This window comes from Parasteatoda tepidariorum, chromosome 6 (assembly GCF_982258835.1).
Source record: "Parasteatoda tepidariorum strain Cologne lab strain chromosome 6, Ptep-v5.0, whole genome shotgun sequence".
NCBI lineage: Eukaryota > Metazoa > Arthropoda > Arachnida > Araneae > Theridiidae > Parasteatoda > Parasteatoda tepidariorum.
This window is the reverse complement of record NC_141760.1, coordinates 85,278,380-85,299,070: the sequence shown is the minus strand read 5'-3', so window position 1 is coordinate 85,299,070 and position 20,691 is coordinate 85,278,380. Positions and strand designations below refer to the sequence as shown.

The 20,691-nt window shown below is 29.2% G+C and overlaps 1 protein-coding gene across 1 annotated transcript in view; it reads right to left on the bottom strand.

Annotated features, from left to right (window-relative positions):
- Positions 1-922: 922 nt before the first annotated feature.
- Positions 923-20,691, bottom strand: part of LOC107443866 (uncharacterized) — a 243,719-nt gene continuing 223,950 nt past the window's right edge. The window contains exons 13-15 of the mRNA XM_016057873.4: positions 18,767-18,920; positions 16,257-16,467; positions 923-2,136 (exon numbers count right to left, since the gene is read on the bottom strand). Of these exons, the coding sequence (XP_015913359.2) occupies positions 1,880-2,136; positions 16,257-16,467; positions 18,767-18,920 (622 nt within the window). The 3' untranslated portion in view covers positions 923-1,879. The remainder of the gene's footprint in view (positions 2,137-16,256; positions 16,468-18,766; positions 18,921-20,691) is intronic.

The following is a 20,691-nucleotide window of genomic DNA, read 5'->3' as shown; positions in this document are numbered from 1 at the left end:
TTTATGACATATTTTTGTTGCCAAAAACACATGCATTGAATGTTTGTTTACATTGAGTCACGCCCCTTTTTACAGCTGTGTAGTGCAAATAACTATTAAAAAATGTCATAACTTCTTTTAAGATCAAAGTATCACTCTGAAATTTTGTACACATACTTAAAAATGTTCAATCTTTCAAAAAAAAAAAAAAAATCGAAATTTTGGTCGAAAATTAAGTACTTAATCGTGGTTAAAATTGACGTTACACTAATTCAGATTTTTAAAGACCACTTCCCCTCAAATTCCTAAACATAGTGCGGTAATGATTGTGCTTTGTGTTTAAAAAACTCAGTGTGGCTGGGATAGCCTAGTTGTTAGGGCGTTGGGTCCATGTCAAAGAGGTCGTTAGTTCAATCCCCGCCTGTCAAAGACTCTCCGTGTAGTAAATAGAAATTCGTGCAGGTTAAATCTGTCGGGTCAGAAAGTCCGCCATGTTTCCATAACAAATCATACCTCTAGGGGTACTGAATTGGAGATTGATCATTCCCTGGTAGAGGTCAAAATTACGAATGGTGGAAAAATGGATGTATGAATCGGTCTACCCTGTAAAAACGGGCAGTGTGTGTCACTGATGTCGTATTTTTGGCCATAGATGGCGCCACTGAAAAACAAGAAACGCACCCTCTGCATTAAATTCACTTAGTTTCACCAAGCATGCTTGTTGATATGGGTAAGCGGCAACAGCAACAACAAAAGTAAGCACAAAATTCCACGGTTATATGTTTAATTCGGGTTGAAAATGTACATTTTTCTTGTGTCCATTTTCTTAAACATGACTTTGAGCTGTGTAAGCAGAATATAAAAATCACTTACTATATGCAATAATCGATGTTGCCAGGAAATTATTTGGTCTTATTTTTAAATAATGAACACGTAAACGTAATTAGTTTATCAATTTCACTTTATTCCAACCATTCCAATACAGAACTACAAGCACAACCAAAATGAAATAAAACAATTCCCAGATCATATGAACCTTTACCATTTTTACACATAAATAAAATTAAAATATACTCTGAATAGATCTTACTTAAATTGATGCATGCATTCGGGTTGAACACCATTTTTTAAATAAATAGAACGCAAAAAGGAACAAAAAATCATTCACACAATATAAACATTATTTTTAAATAATTGTGTAAGTTCAACATGTTTACAAACACACTTCTTTTATATTTCATATAATAATTAGAATGTCTAACTTTTAACGGGTTAAAAAAATCAAAAATTTTAAAATCTAGTTTCAAATAGTTCGCGTGAATTATTCTTTAAAAATTTTATTTCTTTAAAATCTATTTTATATATGTAATTACTTTAAAATCTTATTCGAAAAATTTTATGTCTTCAAATACTAATTTACAAAATTTTTCATTTTTTTTTTCAACCTACTTTTGAAAATTCAATTTCTTTCGAGTTTTAGCTTAAGAAAATTTCATATTTGTAAAATTTAATTGAAGAACTGTAACACATTTATATACAAATACAATGTAAAATGATGTTTCGCATCACAAAAAATAGCTGCCTTGTGAAACATTGTACAAAGGTTGCAACAAAAAACAAACAAACTAAACAACTTAAACAAAGAAAACTATAATATAAAGCTTTTTTTTTTTAAAGAAAAGATGAATATTTCATCCTTTATATAAGAGCAAAAAATAAAATTTGTATACATTTTTAAAATTAATGAGACAAGTTTGAATTAAAAAATCAAATGTTAAAGAAAAAATGTTCTTAAAATTAATTGCAAGTTAATTAAAACAATTATATTCTTCTTCACAATATCGAAAAAGAAAATTAAGAAATAATTGAATTACAATAGCTAAAAGAAAAAAGACGAGATCTATTTTGAACAAATATCTGAAGAAGTATCTGTACTGTTTTCATAATGTATCGATAGATGGCGACGCTTGCTCACGATAGCTCTGGAATCTTTCCCCTTCCATTTGCAAGCTGCAATAAGACACGCTGAAAATCCGCATATTTCAGCCAGAAAGAATCCTCCACCAATTAAAGCAAACATTGTTGGGTCAAAGCAAAACGTCTGTTCTTTATTTCCAACTGGAGGAGTAAATTTTTGGAAAAAGCCATTGTCCTTATCTATGGAAATAATAAAATAAATTAAAAGAACAAAATTATTGCTCAAATTAAATTTTTGTGTCTAAATAAAAATCAAAGTTATGACATAGTTATCAAAGAAAACATAACAAAAATATGATATTAACTATTACAGATGTCTATATATGAATGAAGCAGAATATTTTTACGTATGTGCCTTATGTAAAATGGTAATTTTAAACCGATTCGAACCAAATTTAATGAAAATACATTCGAAGATTCGGCGGACCTGTGAACACTGTCTACTTTAAAACTATCCGACCACCAAACCAAGTGCTACAGGAAAAATAATGAGTTTTCCAAGAGATTTGATAAATATTTTATGGTATGAGTGATTTGTTACCTTACAGCGCAAATTAATCAAAAATTAATTTCATTGCACGTTTTCAAGAATTACTTATCTTAGGTATTCTATGTAAGGTTATCACAAGTAAAAGCTAAGTTAATAATTATGGAAAGTAGGGCAACGACGTCACAGAATTCATATTTTAAAAAGGTGAAACCACATATTTATTTTATTGATACATACACTTTTAAAGCGTGTGCATTCTTGTGTACTTAATTCAAAGAACAACTTATAAGCCCTTGTTAAATTTTTTAATATGAAGGTAAAAGGATAGAACTAAGATGCGTATAGGATTACCATGGGATTTGAACCCATTACCTCCACGTTCCTCAGCAAATGCGTGAGGAGAACATCCCTTGGCCTCGAAGTTGTTTCAATTGAATCTTAGAAACTTCTCGAATCGTAAAGATGGTGTAGGGTTTTTTAACTTATAAAAAAAAATATTCTGCTTGCTAGGCTCGTTTGATTTGGTTAGGTTAGGGCTTATTACCCTTACAGTAAATAAAGTGATAAATAAAATAGAGGTTTTTGAGGTTGCCAGGAGTGAAAAAAATAATCGAGGAGGAAAATGAGGTTATTTTTCCAATAAAAATAACCTCATCAATGGACCTCAATTTTAAACTCATGTGCACCTCATAAAATCAACCTCAGTAACACTTTTAGATGACATGTGGGGATTATTTACACCTCAAGTATATTTCTATGTTTAAAGTTAAGTAAAAATACCATGTACACTTCAAAAATATCCTCTCTAAACTGATTGCTTTAAGGTAGATTTCGATCAACCTCAAAACAGCCTCAATTGTGAATAAAGTTACTTCATACACCTTAATTTTAAACCTTGGGAGGTTGATTTTTTTTCAGATTGTTTTTAAAGTTTACTTCAGATAAACCTCAAATCAATCTTAATATCTAAACCTCAAATCTACCTTAAAAATATCTTAAATATTTGCAAGGGTATTGTCGAATCATGTAAACTGTAACATATTGTTCGATTTATTAATATATTTTTTTAAAAAAATGCCTGTCTGTTTGATTTTAAATGTCAGCTTTTATGAAAGGAATATTATTAAATCATTTATGTTGATCCTTTATACTCTCTAATACTTATGATATAAAGTCCAGGAGTCTTCTCTAATACCTCTCTGATACTTATGATATAAAGTTAGAAGATTTTAACACTACTAACTTTCCAAATTAATGGGCCTATATTTTTAATCAAAATAAAGGTATATAAAAATTGTAACTATTTTAAAAAGATGAACTTTAACAGGAAAGTTAATGCAAAACTATTGAAATTTACTTTTGAAAAGAATTGAAACTTCCTATCCTCTGCTCAAATAAAAAGAAAAAAAGAAAAAACTGACTTATCTAAAAAGGAATTCCATTTTCATAATTTTTTTTTAAAGTTCAGACAATGCGAACACAATTCTTCCTCGAAACGTTTTATTAAAATAAACTAAAAACAAACAAAATGGATTGGAAAAAAAATAGAAAGTGCGAAAATAATTATCCTCAGCCATGAAATAAAGACATTTAATGATATGGATACGTAAGAAAAGCATTACCCAGATGTTTTGATAGTTGTTTTGAAAGCAAGATAAAAATAAATGGAAAACATAATGGCATTTACAAGTAGTACACCACTAACGTGGCCAAAGAATGAATAGAAAAGGAAAAAAAATCTAACAAATCTTAGAAAAGATTTTTTTCATATATCTTTTTGAATTTTCCTCATCAATCTTCATATATCTTTAGCATCTCTAGAGTTGAAATAAGTATATTGAAAGAAAAGAATGAAGCCTTCAGCGGAAAGAAAGAGAAGCTTCATATCTAGATATTGATCTGATCTATGCATTATTCGAAGATTTTTATAATAATATTTAGGTTTAGTAGGGGTAGATGTTGTATTTATTGATTTAATGATGTTCGATGCCTTGTAAAAAGCTATAGCTTGTTTCAAACCTATGCTTTATGATGTTTATTTTGATCAATAAACTATAACTTGATCAGTAAAATATAATATTTTCTTATAGTTAAGAAGAAATACCAAATAATGGGTATTAATTTTTTCATCTAATTGATTTTTATTGTATTAATAAACAAGAAATAGCAGTAAAGATTATAGAAAACACGAGATAGTTTAAATGCTTTTATTCTTTTTAAAACACTGACTAACAAATCGAATAAAAAAGTTTAAAATAATTTTAATATTTCAAAAAGTAACCAATTGTTGGTATTTTCACTAAACAGAGGGTTTTGAAATAAATCTCTCGTCCATCTTTATTCATGTATTAATTACAATGGTGAATAAATTTTTTGTTGCATTGATACAAACACTTGATCTTGCCTAATTCGGGTTTGATGATTTAAAATTTTTTTAATGACAGTTTGTGTCTATTTTTTGTCGAAATAAAGAGTGAATAAAAGAGTTATGTTTAACAGCGGTCTTATGTAGTGGCACTTCTTTAGCATGACCTGTTCAAAATCACACGAAGAAACATTTCATAATAGGGAAGGGCCCCTAACGGATTATGATGACATTTACAGACATGGGTTTTTATACAATTTTAATTCTTATAATGTAACTTAACTGACCTAAATGTTTATTGAAACATTTATGCACTTCCCTGTTATATATAAGGTTTTTAAACTTGCAAATTTTTACAATAACAGTCGCTTAAAAAACAGTAACTTGGAGAGATAAACTGCTTAAAGATTTGAAATCAGCGATACAAAACTATCTACGATCTGTTATAAAAAAATAAACGAGAAAATACTTTTCTCCCCAGTGTTACTAATAATAAACTACAGACTTCGCCAAAAAATTTGCTTTTTTTTTAACACTTTCTTATCTTTAAAATCTTGAACGTTAAGGAATGCTGCGAAAAATTACTTTTAAAATAAACGTGTTTAAAAGTGTCTTAAAAACTACATATTGTACGAATTAAAAGAAATACTATTCTACTATACTTAGGTGTGGCATTTACATTCCATTTTTGGTATAGGATGGTCAACCAGTCGAAAATAAAGGAAATTGAAACTGCTGAGTTCACAGATTCGGGGTTTTGGCGTGATGTTCTCTTCATCAGAGGCATGCTAATTTAAAACTATTTGAGAACAAAAATAAATCTAAAAAAAATTTTAAAAACCAGTTTTTTCAAGTGGAAGATAATTATTATATTTTTGTCACACCGAAAAGGAAAAAAGAAGGGTGCATAACTTTCGAAAGACTTTTGGGAGGGGGATTTTCAGCAATCGAAATTCATTACGAGAAATATATCCCCTACGTTTTAGGTGGGTGTGACTAAAAAAAAAAATATTTTCTTTTTCTACTTTTTCTTAAAAACTTCTTTTCATAAACTTTTCTTAGTTTCTTTTATTTTCCCTTTTTTTTAAAAGTTTTTTATTTGTTTTTTTTATGCCGGAAAGGGGTTAAAAATTCGAATTTTGATCAATTTTATGGCATAATTATGGCTGCTATTGCCATCGGGTACAAATACTCAGATGAATTTTAGTCAGAAAGAGGACGATATTTCTATAGCTGAAAATGTGACAGAAATTTATAATTTGATTGCTTTTTCTACAAAACAAAGTCGTACAACCATACCACTAATACTTGTTGCATCATGCATAGATGACGTAATTTTCTCTTGTTTATTAAATTAGTAGAAATTACGTAATTTAGAACATCCAAAAAGAAAATAGTGTTATCACCTAAGTGTGATTTTATGATAATATTAGGGGGCACAACCCCTACTGGCTGAACTCACCAACTCCAGAAATTGCTTTCACGGTTCCGAAAGGATTGCAATTCGAACTCGCTTCACTCTCTCATTGGATACTAATTTACAAACATATATATATATATATATATATATATATATATATATATATATATATATATATATATATATATATATATATATATATATATATATATATATATGTGTCGTGCCCACGTGTCGTTGCCCACTTTAGAAAAAAAGTTTCATTTATAAATTTCATTTTTCATTCGTAAAAATGTACGTTTAAGGGCCTATGCTTCTGCCTACTATCTCACTTGATATTCACTTTGTTGCCAATACATAACAAGAATTATATATCGGTTATTTAATAACATATGCATAATATTATACACACATTATTATTTTATATAATATAGATGACAGGAAGAATTAAAAACGCGAAATTTAAGAACTAAAATTTTGATGAGTTATTTGGAAACAAAAAGGCGGAACTATTTCTTAAAACCTCGGATGTTTTAACAATAACGATCTGCAAAGTGTTTCCAAAATGAAACACCGATCGAATAAAATGTTTTCCGATCCCGAATAAACAATTCTTTTATTTCCTCTTTTGTTTTATACGAGCTCGATATCTCACGAGGTCTTATAGACGCCGTTTACTTCAACAGTCATTTATTCAACAAGAATGAGACTTCATATGATCCCATAACACTTAAGATGGCTTTCTTTGTTAACATTCGGTTTAGTTACAAAAGATTCAACCAATTGATGCCATAAAACCTCAGCACAAAATGTAGCACTGATTGCTGCATTTCCAATTTGCCAAAGAAATGTTTTGCGAAATACTTTTATTTTTATTTTATGAAAAAATAAATTTTTGCTGGTAATTCTTTTTTAATCTTTAACGATCTATCTTTGAGAATTAAATTAAACAAACTGACCTAATGAAAGAATGTATAGTTTTTAAATGAAAATATCTAATATCTAATGTTTTTCAAATGAATATATCTATGAAATAATTTCTATATTTCAAAATTTAAATGCCATTAAAAAATAATAAGCAACATAAAGGTTAAATTGTGTTTCGCAAAAGTAACTAGTTTAGCATCATAAGCAAAAGGAATTCAGAAAATGTTACAGACTCTAATGAACATTTTTTTTTCCTTTTTAGTTTCATACGAGCTCGATATCTCACGAGGTCTTATAGTCGTCGTTTACTTCAACAGTCATTTATTCAACAAGAATGGGACTTCCTATGATCCCATATCACTTAAGATGGCTTTCTTTGTTAACAATCGGTTTAGTTACATAAGATTCAACGAATTGCTGCTATAAAAGCTCAGCTTAGAATGTAGCACTGATTGCTGCATTTTCATTTTGCCAAAGAAAAGTGTAGCAACAAAAGACTTGAAAAAGATGAAAGAAATGAGTTTCATTTGTGGGTAATTTTTCTTAAAATCTATAACGTTTAACTTTTTAGATTAAAATCAAACTATTAAACGACTTATAGACTAAATTAATAAATTAAATATATTAAATAATAAATTAAATTATTAAAATTAAACTATTAAAACACTTTTAGCTTTTAAATACAATTTGAAAGCCTATTGATTTTTCAATCCAAAGTTATTCTATTAAATAGATTCTACAATTAAAAGTTCAAATGTCACTTTAAAAGAAATAATAAGGGAAAAAAATTGTGATTTAAAAAAAAAAAGTTAATTTTTTGAAAAATAAGCAGAAAAATGATCAAAAAATGTTATACAAATCTCGAATAAGCAATTCTGTTTATTTCCTCTTTCGTTTAACACGAGCTCGATGTCTCACGAGGTCTTAATAGACGCCGTTTATTTTAATAGTTTGCATTTCCAGAAAAATGGTACTTTATTTGATCCCATAACACTTAAGATGGCTTCTTTGGTTCATTCGGTTTAGTTACGAAAGATTCAGCGAATTACAATTGTAAAAGATCAGCACAGAATGCTGCACTGTTTGCTGCAATCGCATTTTATTAAAGAAGAGTGTTGCCAAACAAATTGTATTTTATTAAAGAAATGAACTTTTTGGATATATATTTGGTTAAAAATATTTAACGATAAATCTTTGATAACTCATTTTAGTTGAATACCCGTTCATCGTACAGGATGAAAAAAAAAGAAAATCGTCATCAGATCAGTATGAATCAACACTACGCAATCAAGCACGAATTTGAAAGACATATGCCGACACAATTAATTTAGCTTAAATAATATTCTACACAAGGTGGCTGGGTGGCGCAGTTGGTTTGTCGTCGGCCTTCTGAGCCCAAGTCTGCGGGTTAGATCCCCGGTCCAGAGACCGGATTTTCGGGATGCAGAAAATCCTCAGCAGCCATGTCGTATGATGATCCCGGGAGTGCCTTATTGGCTCTTGGCATTTCCCGCAAAATTAAATTCCTAGTGCACTTTAGCATCCGAAAGTCTCAGTGCTGCCATCTAGTGTGGCAGAAACTAGACGTCCACATTAACATGACCAACGGTATCTCACTCATTGTGGTGGTCCTGAAAGAGTGGATATTACCTCTGGAGAGCGCACTAGGTCTACTCATCGGCAAGACCGATTGTGCAGCTCATTGAAAATAAAAAAATAAAAAGATATTCTACACAATCTATAACAAGTAAAACAATCTATTGGTTTATTTGTATTATTCGTATCCCATCCAGGTGGCTTTATGCTAACATATTGAGCAAAACATATTTTTCGCAGTTAATCTCTTCAAAATAATGATTCATTAATTCAGTATCATTTGGCATAACGCTATTTCTTGAGATCAACTCTTGATAGTCAAAGTTTATCATAATCATCAATTTTTGAGATACCTATTCCTTACTTACTTCTATTTTATTTTATCAGTTCTCGTTAAATTCAAACAAATTAGGCATATAGAAATATGCTATAAAAGAGTATCAATAAAAGAAACACGCGTTTTTATATACTTTTTACAATACGAATGCGGTGACGCCACTCCCTTAAGTTACGAAATTATAAACAATCATTTTTCTTGTGATATAACCTAACACAGAAAACTTAGATAAATAAATCATAAGAACGTGAGGTAAAACTAGTTTCTGATTGGTGAGAGCTTCAAGCTAGAAAATCATTCATATTATAAAATATATATAAGTCGCTTTGGAAAATAATTTTTTTGGTATGTAGCGCACAAACTGGTGATTGGAGAGAGTTTGATCAACACCTCCTAGAAGAAAGACGACCTCAGCACGAATCAATTTAATAGTCCGACGTAACGAACATAAACTGCGCAATGAATGAAAAATAAGATGTCATTACGTTCGGGCTACTAAAGGATTAAATATCGTGCTTATCGTAGTCCGTGCTGAGGCCTTCTCTTTTCTAGGAATTGGTTAGATCAGCTATGTCTGAACGTATATGCACTGATTTTGGAGCGGATTTATATAAGGTACATACATATAAATAAATATTTTGCCTTATTTATATCAATTCGAAAAAAAAATTTGACAGGCATTCTGGATACTTTTTTTAAAAATAGAATCCATTGTTTCAGTACTTTATACTAAAAGACAACTTTAAACTAAATAAATTTTTTATCTAAGAGGCATTAGAATTGTAAAAAAAACTTAGCAATTAAAAGAAAAATTAGGCCATTTAAGAAATCACTGATTTGGCGATAGATAGTTTTAGATGATTAGATAGACCTAGTTTTATATGATTTTAAACAATGCAGAATTGGAGTAATATTTCGATCTAGGAGACTCAAAATCTAGTATATTTACTTAATTCAAAATTGAAAATTGCCGAATACTTTTTCTAAATGTCTACATATCATGTTCTTATTTCAGTGAAACCGTTAGTTTCGTATTATTATGTTTTTCCTTTTTCGCTGTGAATTACACGCGAATTTTAAAAAGTAAAAATGCCTTTTACAAAATGTTTTTCGTAAATAATGAGAATTGTAGACATTTAAATTTAAATTCCTATATATTTTATAGCATAACGTTTCTATATATTTTACGTTACTATATATTAAGAGCTCCGTTTTATATAATAACAATTATGTGACTCAAAACTTTTTTACTAGGAATTATATTCATAATTGCATACTCTTCTTTATCAAAATGAAATTTAATTAAAAAGTTTTCGATGCTGATAGCTAAAATATTAAATGGTTTATAAAATATTAGTTCTGTTTATTTCCTAAAGCTTTTAAAGCAAAATCTGAATAAAAATAAAACTGTTTGAAAGAATAAAAAGAAAGAAAGAGGAAGAATTGTAGTCACATATTTCTGGAATGCAGAAAACAAGAAAAAAAAATCTTAACATGGTCGGAAGAAAACTAATCGCAAACGATCTAGTGAGGCGTAGAAAAAGGAAAAACAATATCGCTTTAGCTCAAAAGTGAAGCGTTAAAATTAAAATACGATCACATTAGTGTCTGATAGTGAATTCATGATGAATTCCTAGAATAAAGTGAAATTAAACAATAAAAAAAATCTAGCAATATGCTTCTTAAGTTTGTATCGTTCCATTGCTAAGTTCTACTTTTCTTTTTCGTTTTATAGAAATTTTTCTGTCTTCACTTCATTTCGAGCTTTATTATTTCCTGACGATTCCATTACTTTGACTGAGCAAACGGTTTCCCGCGTTTTCGATGCGATATTTTTGTTCCTTTCTTTTTTTTTTTAATTTACGACTGGTTTAAGATTAGTTTTTCCCACTTTCATTCTTGCCTTAAATTGACAGCTAAAAGAAGTTAACTGTAACTGCGAAGTATGAAGTCGCAATTTCCGCTCATTACACTAGAAACTCAAAATACAATCGAATTTCATGAAACGAGGCTTTTTATATTAAAAAAAGACACGCTTCGATAAGTAAGATGTAATCAATTTGCACCAAAACGAGGAAATTAATCGAAAATATTACTTTTTCTTAAAAATAAAGAATTTGTTTATCTTCTTATTGTATTTAATGAAACTTTTTTTTCAACATAGTTAATATGTCACAGTTCTAAATTAAATCTTAATTTTGTTTCGAAATGATACAATTCTAAATTATAATATTTTTTTGTTGCGACATTAGTTTAAATATTTATTTTCGAATAGTATTTTATCAATAAACAAATATATTAATGAATAAATGAATCAGGAAGACACTCAAATTTGTTCTTGCATTTTTTCTTAAATTGGCAGGTAAAAGGAGTTAATTATAATTACAATGTATGAGGTCGCAATTTACACAATTAAGAATTCAGAATACCATCTAATTTCGTGAAAGAAGTATTTCATAATATATATTAACAAAGCAAGACGCTCCGATAAGCAAGATGCAATCAATTTGCACCAAAACGAAGAAATTGTTTTTAAAATGTAAATTTTTCCTAATAATGAGTTTGTTAATTTTTTTATTGTGTTTGATGAAATTTTTTGTCAATGTAGTTAATAATACAAGGATCTTAATTGGATCTTAATTTTGTTTCGAAATAAAACAATTCTAAATAATTATTGTTTTGTTGATGTGAGTTTAAATGTTTAATTTTGAATAGTATTTTATCAATATATGAAACGAATTAATGAATCAGGGAATAAATGAATCAGAGACTCGAAGCTTCATTCATGCTTAAATTGGCAGCTGAAAGAATTGAACTATAATTACGAAGTATGGCTTCGAAATTTACACTAGTAAAAGTTCAGAATACAATCAAATTTCATTAAACTATGCTTTTTATACTAAAAAAAGACATTTTCTGGTATGTAAAATGAAATCAGTACATATTAAAAGGTGAAATTGTTTCAAAAATAAAACTATCTCGTAAAAAATATTGAATTTGATTTTTTACTGTGTTTAACGCATATTAAATTTAAATAGAATTTCTTGTTAACTTAAATAATATGTCTGAGATCTAAAATGGTTCTTAATTTTATTTCGAATTATACAATTCTAAATATTTTTTTTATTGATGTAAGCTTAACTGTTTACTTTTGAATATTTTTTTATCAATAGATTAAAAAAATGAATAAATGAATCAGGAAACAATTGAATCAGAGACCAAATATTCATTCTTGCTTAAATTAGCAGCTAAAAGAAGTTGGATGTGATTTTGAAGTATTACGTCGCAATTAACAATATTAAAAATTTAGAATACATTCGAATTTTATGTAGCGAGGCTTTTTATATGAAAAGGACACTGTCCTGCATGTAAGATGTAATTAATTGTACTAAAAGGGAAAATTGTTTCCGAAATATAACTATTTCTGAAGCAAAATACTGAATTGGCATTTTTACTGCATTTAATGCCGATTTAGTAGAGTTTCTTTTTAAATTAATTAATATGTCTAGGATCGAAATTAGTTCTTCCTTTTAGCTTAAGATTATGTTATTCACAATGGTTGGATTTTGATGATGTTTGCTTAAAGATTTACGTTTATATTACTTTATTATGATTAAAAGAATCGACGAATCTGCTAACCAATACATAAACGCATCATCAGCAAAGTAAATCAATGAATCAGAGAAATAACATATTTTGAAATAGGTGAAAGGATTGGCGAAATCGAAGAATCAGAGTGGATCAACAAAAAGATAAAATAAGGAAAAAACGAATCAAAATTAAATGTAGATAAATTAGCTAGTAAGGTTAATTAGCTACTTACTGAATGAACGACTCGAGGAATAAGTCAATGGATTCGACCTGATGAATGCTGATTATAAATCAGTGTATGGATTTCATTTCATTTTGAAATTCTAAATATTAAAATGATTTGTATTTTTACTGATATCTGTTTAAATTGGTATAGGATTATTCTAGGTTTTTGCCACTATAACATTGCATTAAATGTTTTTGCCAATATTACATTGCATATAATCAAAGGAAAATTCTTTAAATAGTGAGTCACTAAATGCCACAACACTAAACTCTTAGGTAGTAATCACTAATGCCACATTTTAAATAGTAAATTAGTACAAAAACAAATGCAAATCTGAAAATAATGTTGTTTAAAGGAAACATTTAGTTAGGTAATTTAGAAAACGATATTTAAAAATAGCTGTGTGCTGAATTGTTCTAAAAAGCTATTCGAATGTTTATCGAATATTACCTCCCTCTGATGCATTTATAAAAAATAAAAATAAATAAAAAAAAAACACTAAGAGGAGCTTCTCTCCCTGACCCACTTAACTTTGTCTCATTCATTAAATTTTAAAATTAAATTATTAAATCTTAAAATTTTTACCCTTTCCTATATAATAAAGTAAATATATTTCACAAACATAGTTGAACGAAATATATTTTAATAATATCCTGCGTAAATAGTGTAAACTATTAAAATTAATGTTAACATTAAAATAATACTTTAGAAAGCATGACAAATACAAGACATACACAGCTTGAGCATTTAGCATAAACTATAGAACTTTCATTTAATGACGTTGGAAAGTTATTCATGCTTTTAATTTTAACTGCGGGTGTATAAATATCAAAAGGGTGTAGTATTTAAAATTTCTGTAAAGTTTAGGAGCATTTAGTTGCTTTTCCAAATTTAATTCAGTCATATATGACAATATGAGCAAACGCTATTTTGAATAACTGCGCTGCATAAAATAATGAAATTTAAATCTTTTGAATATTATGCCTTCAAAAGAATTTATCTTTACATTAATTTGACTTCTTGAGACTTAATATGTAAGCCTTTTTATTGCAATATTTATAAGTCATGTAAAGCGTTTGCTTATCTTGCATTTTTTATTACTTCTCCACCAAGTTATGATAGAGTTACTCTTTCTTTTAATTTGTGTTTAATTATTTTACGAAGAAAGTGGTTAAAAACTTTTCGTTGAATTAAATATGCTCCTAAGTTCTAAATTAGGTTTAGATTAGATTGTAATAGATGTATGTCATTGTAACGTATATATTCATTATAATGTGTATTAATATGTATGTTATGTTTAATTATGTAATGTTTATAGCTACACATTTTAATAAAAATATATTGTATTTTACGTAGTGTACATATGAATGCAGATAATACGTATTGACTTTACTGTTATGAAAGAATGTATGAATGAAGGATAAAGTCTATAAACCACTTTTTATCTATGTATGCAGGCTCTGATTTATATACAGTCACCCTATGAGAAAAGGAATACCAATAAAATGTTTTATTCCTAATTTACGTGTGTGATTTAAACTCTATAATAATTACCTATTTGAAAGGTTTTTATTTACAATTTAATTTAAATTTTCTTAATTAATTTTAATATTTTTTTATTCTGTTATTGATATTTTCTTCCTATTAAGGAGAATGTTACTTCAGCTCTGAATTTCATTGTATCTTGCATGCGACTAATGCCAATCTGTGTTTGTTAGAACCACAGATAACTTCTTGCACAGGTGTCCAAATACTTATTGGTAGATAGTGCATGTACATATAGATATACATAAAATAATAAAAGAGGAGAATGCATAGCAAGGCTCTCCTGAAGAAACTATCATGAATGTCAGTGCATTCTGTTCCGCATACTAGCATTCTAAAATATCTGTTAAAATCGTTTTTGGTAATAAGAGTAGCGAATTAATGACTCATTTTATCGAATTAATGGACTCAAAATGATGACTGACCAGGAAAAGAAAATTTGAACCTTAGAAATAAGAAAAAGTCATAAGATATGGAGAATACGGCGATCACGAGACAGTCAGTATTCTATGAATAAATCGCATAAATTTATGAATAATCAATGCAGTGTGAGGTGGGGCGTTATCGTGATTAAATACTCATAAGCTTCCTCGCTACATTTCAGATCATTTTCAGCTACCTCCTTAATGTTACCTGCTTCAAAAAAACTCAAATAATAATCTTCATTTACTCTCTGGCCGATTGCTGAGGATTCATTACGCACAATACCTCGACTATCTTCAGAAAACAGGTAACCCCAGTTCCTTCAAAGTTAATAATGTAGATACAAGTGTAGATAGAATTACTTCTTGGATAAAATTAGATACAATTACTTCTTATTGTATCTAATTGTATCTTACTTTCTTTACTAATGACGTAAGTAAAATGTATGTCAGGAGATCTCATCTATTCATTTATGTACATCTAATTTACTCTCGTATTTTGATTATATTTTCGTTAATAAAAGTTAAGTTCAAGAAAAAAATTTTAGATAAAATTATTTGGTTAAAATTAGCAAGAAGAGTTTGGTAGAAGAATGTTCCCAAACATAGATTAGAAATTTAAGAAAGAAAATATCATTGTTAGAATGTATGAAAATTTAGAGAGATATAACGAATAATGCCAAGAAACTTTAAAATATGCACTTAGGAAATAAAATTTTTTTTAAAATATTTTAAACAGATGCAAGATCAACCTGTTGGGATTGATCGAACATGAGGCTCTCCATCAGGAAGACATCGCGTGAATGAGAAAAAGGATTCGAAACAAGGAAATGATATAGTTGCAAGCGATAAAATTGCGAAGAGATAATTGGTGGAAACTAAGAAACCGCGTTAGTGACAAGTCTCCAATCCAGACAGAATACTTTACCTTACAAAGATGGGGCAGAAGTGAGATGATTTCGTAAAAAATAAGTGCTGATATAAAAAAAAAAAAAAAACAACTTAAATTATCAAAATTGACTCTCTTGTTTCCATGTGATCCAGTCATAAGCTCATATTTATTATAAAAATCTTTATTTTATTTAAATGTGAAAGAAAGTGCTTGAAAAATTAGTTAGAGTCATACCTATAAAGGAAGGGGTGATATAGGTAGGGGGGATATCGATTTCCTTAAGATGGATTAAGATCAACAAAGATGGGATAGAAGTGAGATGATTTGCTAAGAATTAAGCGCCAACATAAATAAAATTAAACTTAAAATTATCCAGATTTACTCTCTTGTTTCCATCTGATCCCATCATAAGCTCATATTTATAATAAAAATCTTTATTTTATTTAAATGTCAAATAAAAGGCTTGAAAAATCAGTTATAGAGTCATACCTATATGGGAAGGGGCAGTTACTGGAGAAGCATAGTTTTCAGTGGCAAATGATTTCAAGCTTCCAAAATCTTCGGATAAAACAGCAACTGTTTTCGTAAGAGTTACCGTCGACAATACGTCATCTGAATCGACGTCTCTCTTTTTACGACCAAAAGAAGAAACTGTTTCTATGTCATCATCTCGTCTTCCTGTGGGAATTTGGCACAATACCTATTGGATAGTAATATAGATAAATTATTTAACTAAAACTAACTATGTATGAGAAAAAATGGCAAAGTATATTAAAAATGCAAGACATGAATTGCAAGTTATGATCTTTGTTAGTAAATTTATCAGATTAATTTTAAACACAAATCATTAAGGTATAAAACTCAAGAAGACGTTTATATAAGTACAAAATTTCAATTAATTTGTTAGCTTTGGCCATCTAAATAAACACCGTGACAGAAATATAACGTATGTTGCTTATATATAACGTATACTGAGTGTTAAAAAGAATTTATCGGTTAATCAGGAATACATATATATATATATATTTTTTCGTATTATCAAAAAAAAAAAAAAAAAGAAATATGCAGTTAAAAAAAAATATGGCCAAAACTACCTGAATATGGCAATATTTATCGTGTTTCAGGCTCTAAGAGAACTCCAAAAAGCTCGATAAATTTTTTCGAAACGATTCCATAATAATTTTGGTAAAATTAGCAATCAAATACTGGCTTATAATATGTAATGAAAAATTTGGAAATTTTATCTTAATACCTTTGAGCATGGCATAAAAACCAATTATTTTCAGCTTTGTATTCCAATTTTGTACGATTTTACTAAATGTGTGGTATTAAGAATTATAATTTTGAAAACCAGAATTTATGGTTAACCGTTACCATATGAATAGAAAAATTACCAAATGAATGGAGTATGGACCTTACATTTTGGTTTTTATTACCAGGATTATGGTTTTCCTTACCAGTAATGCAATTACCATTAATTTAACCAGAATTTTTTTTCTCCAAGTAGCTTTACGAATTGAAAAATTGAGCTCTTTACAAATCTTGCTGCAATTTTGCTAAGTGCGAGACTAGTTTGAGGAATCTTCAGTATTTTTTATGCTTTATAAAATCAGCTTATAGGCCCTTAAACTAATTAAGAAATGAGAGACGTCCAACTTAATCAGACTGAATTTTCTGAGACTTATTGTAATGAAATTTGAATGAGACCGTATACTATAATCTTTCACATCTTTTTGCATACCGCAAACTACACATTATAAATCTGGATAATGGAGATGAGAATGGTATATTTTCTAATTAACCTAAAGTTAAATGAACTCAATGCAATATGCATAAAAATGCCAGACTGAATAGAAAATACTGGAAAGTTTTCTAATTAGTTTAGCTTTTTGCAAAATGTCGACGAATGAATAATTCAATCAGCTTATGAATTGAGCCGCGAAGTCTCCGGGGATAGGGCGTTCGCCTTCCAATGAGGTGAACCGGGTTCGAATCCTGGCGATGGCTGGTCGATATAAATCCTCATCCGGTTTGCACCGACTACGGTGCTGACGTGAAATATCCTCAGTGGTTGACGGATCATGGGCTATAGTCCCTTTGCGGTCAGTCTATAACCGTGGAAGGTTCTCGTGGTCTTGCTCTCCATGTAACGCAAATGCGGGTTAGTTCCATTAAAAAGTCCTCCACGAAGGCCAATTTCTCCCTATACTTGATCCATGAGTTTCCTTGTCTTCTGGATTGGGTTCAAAATTGCAAGGTTACGGAGTTGAAGATGAGAAGTCGTAAACCAGAAAATTAGGTCTGCTGTTCAACGACGGTTATAAAATAAAAATAATTAAAATCAGCTTATGACTTAAACTATGTTAAAAATTATTGGTAGCTTATATTCATTAAATCTGTTTTTTTATTTTACGTTAATCTCTGTAATTATCGCTATAAATTACTAACGTAGGTTTTATCTTAAGTTATTATTCTAAATGTTCAGCTCCATTTTTGTTGCAATGAATTTAGCTTTATCATGTCCATCGTAAACTTCTTTATCTATAGTTTTATAAGGTTGAATAAAGAAAAATTAAATTTATTTGTTTGGGATTTGTGTAAACGATTCAGCGTTTTGAATTAATTTTTAATTTCTTCAAGCTTCTTGTCCTTTTATTGTATCAGTAGGCATATATCATGAAAGAAAAATTAAATTTTAACATCCTGGTAATAATGATTATAATCTTAGAAAAATTTTTCAGAATCGATTTTTTTTTAAAACCTCAAATATGGTGAAAACTTAAAAAGAGAGAAAAAATAATGCGACATTATTGGCAATGAACACTAGGACTAAAGAATACCTAATTTTCAATATTAACGCCGAAATATTATTTTATAATTTTCTTAGTTTATAAAACGTTTATGGCTAATAACAAACCTAAATAAACCAAGTTTAAGTAAGACATATAAATTTAGCATTACCGCAAGAGAAAAAAAATTAATCTAGTAAAATAGCTCACCGGTTTACAATGTTCTAAACATGTTTCGACTTCTGCTTCTAACTCAAGCGTAGTGCTACCAGTGAAGGTGAAAGCTTCCAAATATCCTTCTAAAGATTTGCTTTGTGGTTCTATTGTTCTTACTTCTCTCATCATTTTTACTTCTACAGGACATCTATAGAAAAGAAACGCATGCAAAATTATACAAAAATATTTGTAAAGTATAAAAATTAAATGTTTGAAATTTTATGTAAAGTATATAAAACTATTAACGTTTATCATTTTAAAGTTCTGGCTAATGTAGCTAGCTCTATGTTAATATCATTATAAAAAATTTACTGAATGTCAGGATTTTTCAGTACAGTTTATATATATATATATATATATATATATAGTTAAAAGTATAGGTTATAAAGTATAAACAAGGTTTGAAATATATACTGAAAGAAGCCCGTAAAATTTACAGTAAAATTACTACCAGCTACGGTGTTTGCGCAAAACCCTAAAACGTACGATGTAAAGCCGTAGTCATAACGGTTGTTTAGGATACAAGCTTGTGTGAGGAGGACAATATCGCAGTCACAAATAAGAAGTCAACATTTCAGTGTAAACCATTCATTGAACTAGGTGTGTTCAAATCAATGGGAATGCTTTAGTCGAGGTAAGACGTTTGGCCGAGGCAGGCGTGTTCAGATCAAGCCCGCGAGTTGCCTATGTAGAACTAGACTACCTACTCTACCGACAATCGAATCCCAGCGATGGCTGGTCCATATGAATTCCTCACCCGGCTTCTACCGACCACAGTGCGGGCATAAAATGTCCTCAGTGGTAGACGGATCATGGGTTAGAGTCCCTTTGCCACAGGGCTAACCATGGAAGGTTTTTGTGTTTTTTCTCTTCATGTAACGCAAATGCGGGTTAGTTCCATCAAAATGATCTCCACGAAAGGCAAATTTCTCCCAATACTTGATCCAGGAGTTCCTTTGTCTTCTGGATAGGGTTTGAAATTGCAAGGTTACGGAGCATATTTTTAGTCGAGTCAGAATTAGTTTCTGATTTTTTTTACAGTGCAGTCGGTGCAAGCTAGAAACAGACGTCGTGTCTTCTATTTATCTCTGGGATTTGAACCCGGGTCACCTCATTGGGAGACGAATGCTCTGAACACTAAACCTTCTCGAGTCTAATGCCCCTCCCCCCGTGAAAAAAAAAAGACTTTGACACTGTTCTTATTTTAAAGCATTACACATTTTAAGTATTACAAATTTGAAAAGAAGATAAAATTATAGGTGCCCACCATGTTGCTATTTGTAACTTAACTTACAAAAACAATGCATCGAAAGAAAGATAAAAATCAGATAGAGTATCAAATTAGCAATAAAGTCGAATGACGTTTTGTTTCTACACTATTCAAAATCTTAAAAAAATATGAAAAGTAAAAAGGAAGTGCTGAATTCTTGTAAAATTACTTGAGAAAAGGTAAATTTATCGTTCGGTAAACAAAATGATGTTGTGAAAACTAGAGTTTGAACTGACGGCTTTAATTTGTTCATGATTAGGGTGAACTGTAAAAAACCGTTTCGTTAACACAGCAACTCAAAACCGTTAAATATACGGAGAAAGTTCGGAAAATACAAGTTTTTATTTTGTTTTATATTGAAGCGTTTACCATTTTTTACACAACTCTACGTGTTTTTAAAGCCTACGGATTAAGACATCATTTTTTCACTGTTTAAAAATTTGTGTAAATTAATTTTGTTAAAAAAGGACGTTATTTTAGTATTTTAGCTAGCATTACACTGCTAAGAAAATATTTTTGTAATTAAAAATGTTCGTTGTAAAACATTCTACAAATTTCGTTACGAGTAAAATATATTTTTTCCCATTTATAATTTTTTTTTATCTTACGTTTGATAACGGTACCTACATAAATATATTTTTTCCTCTTT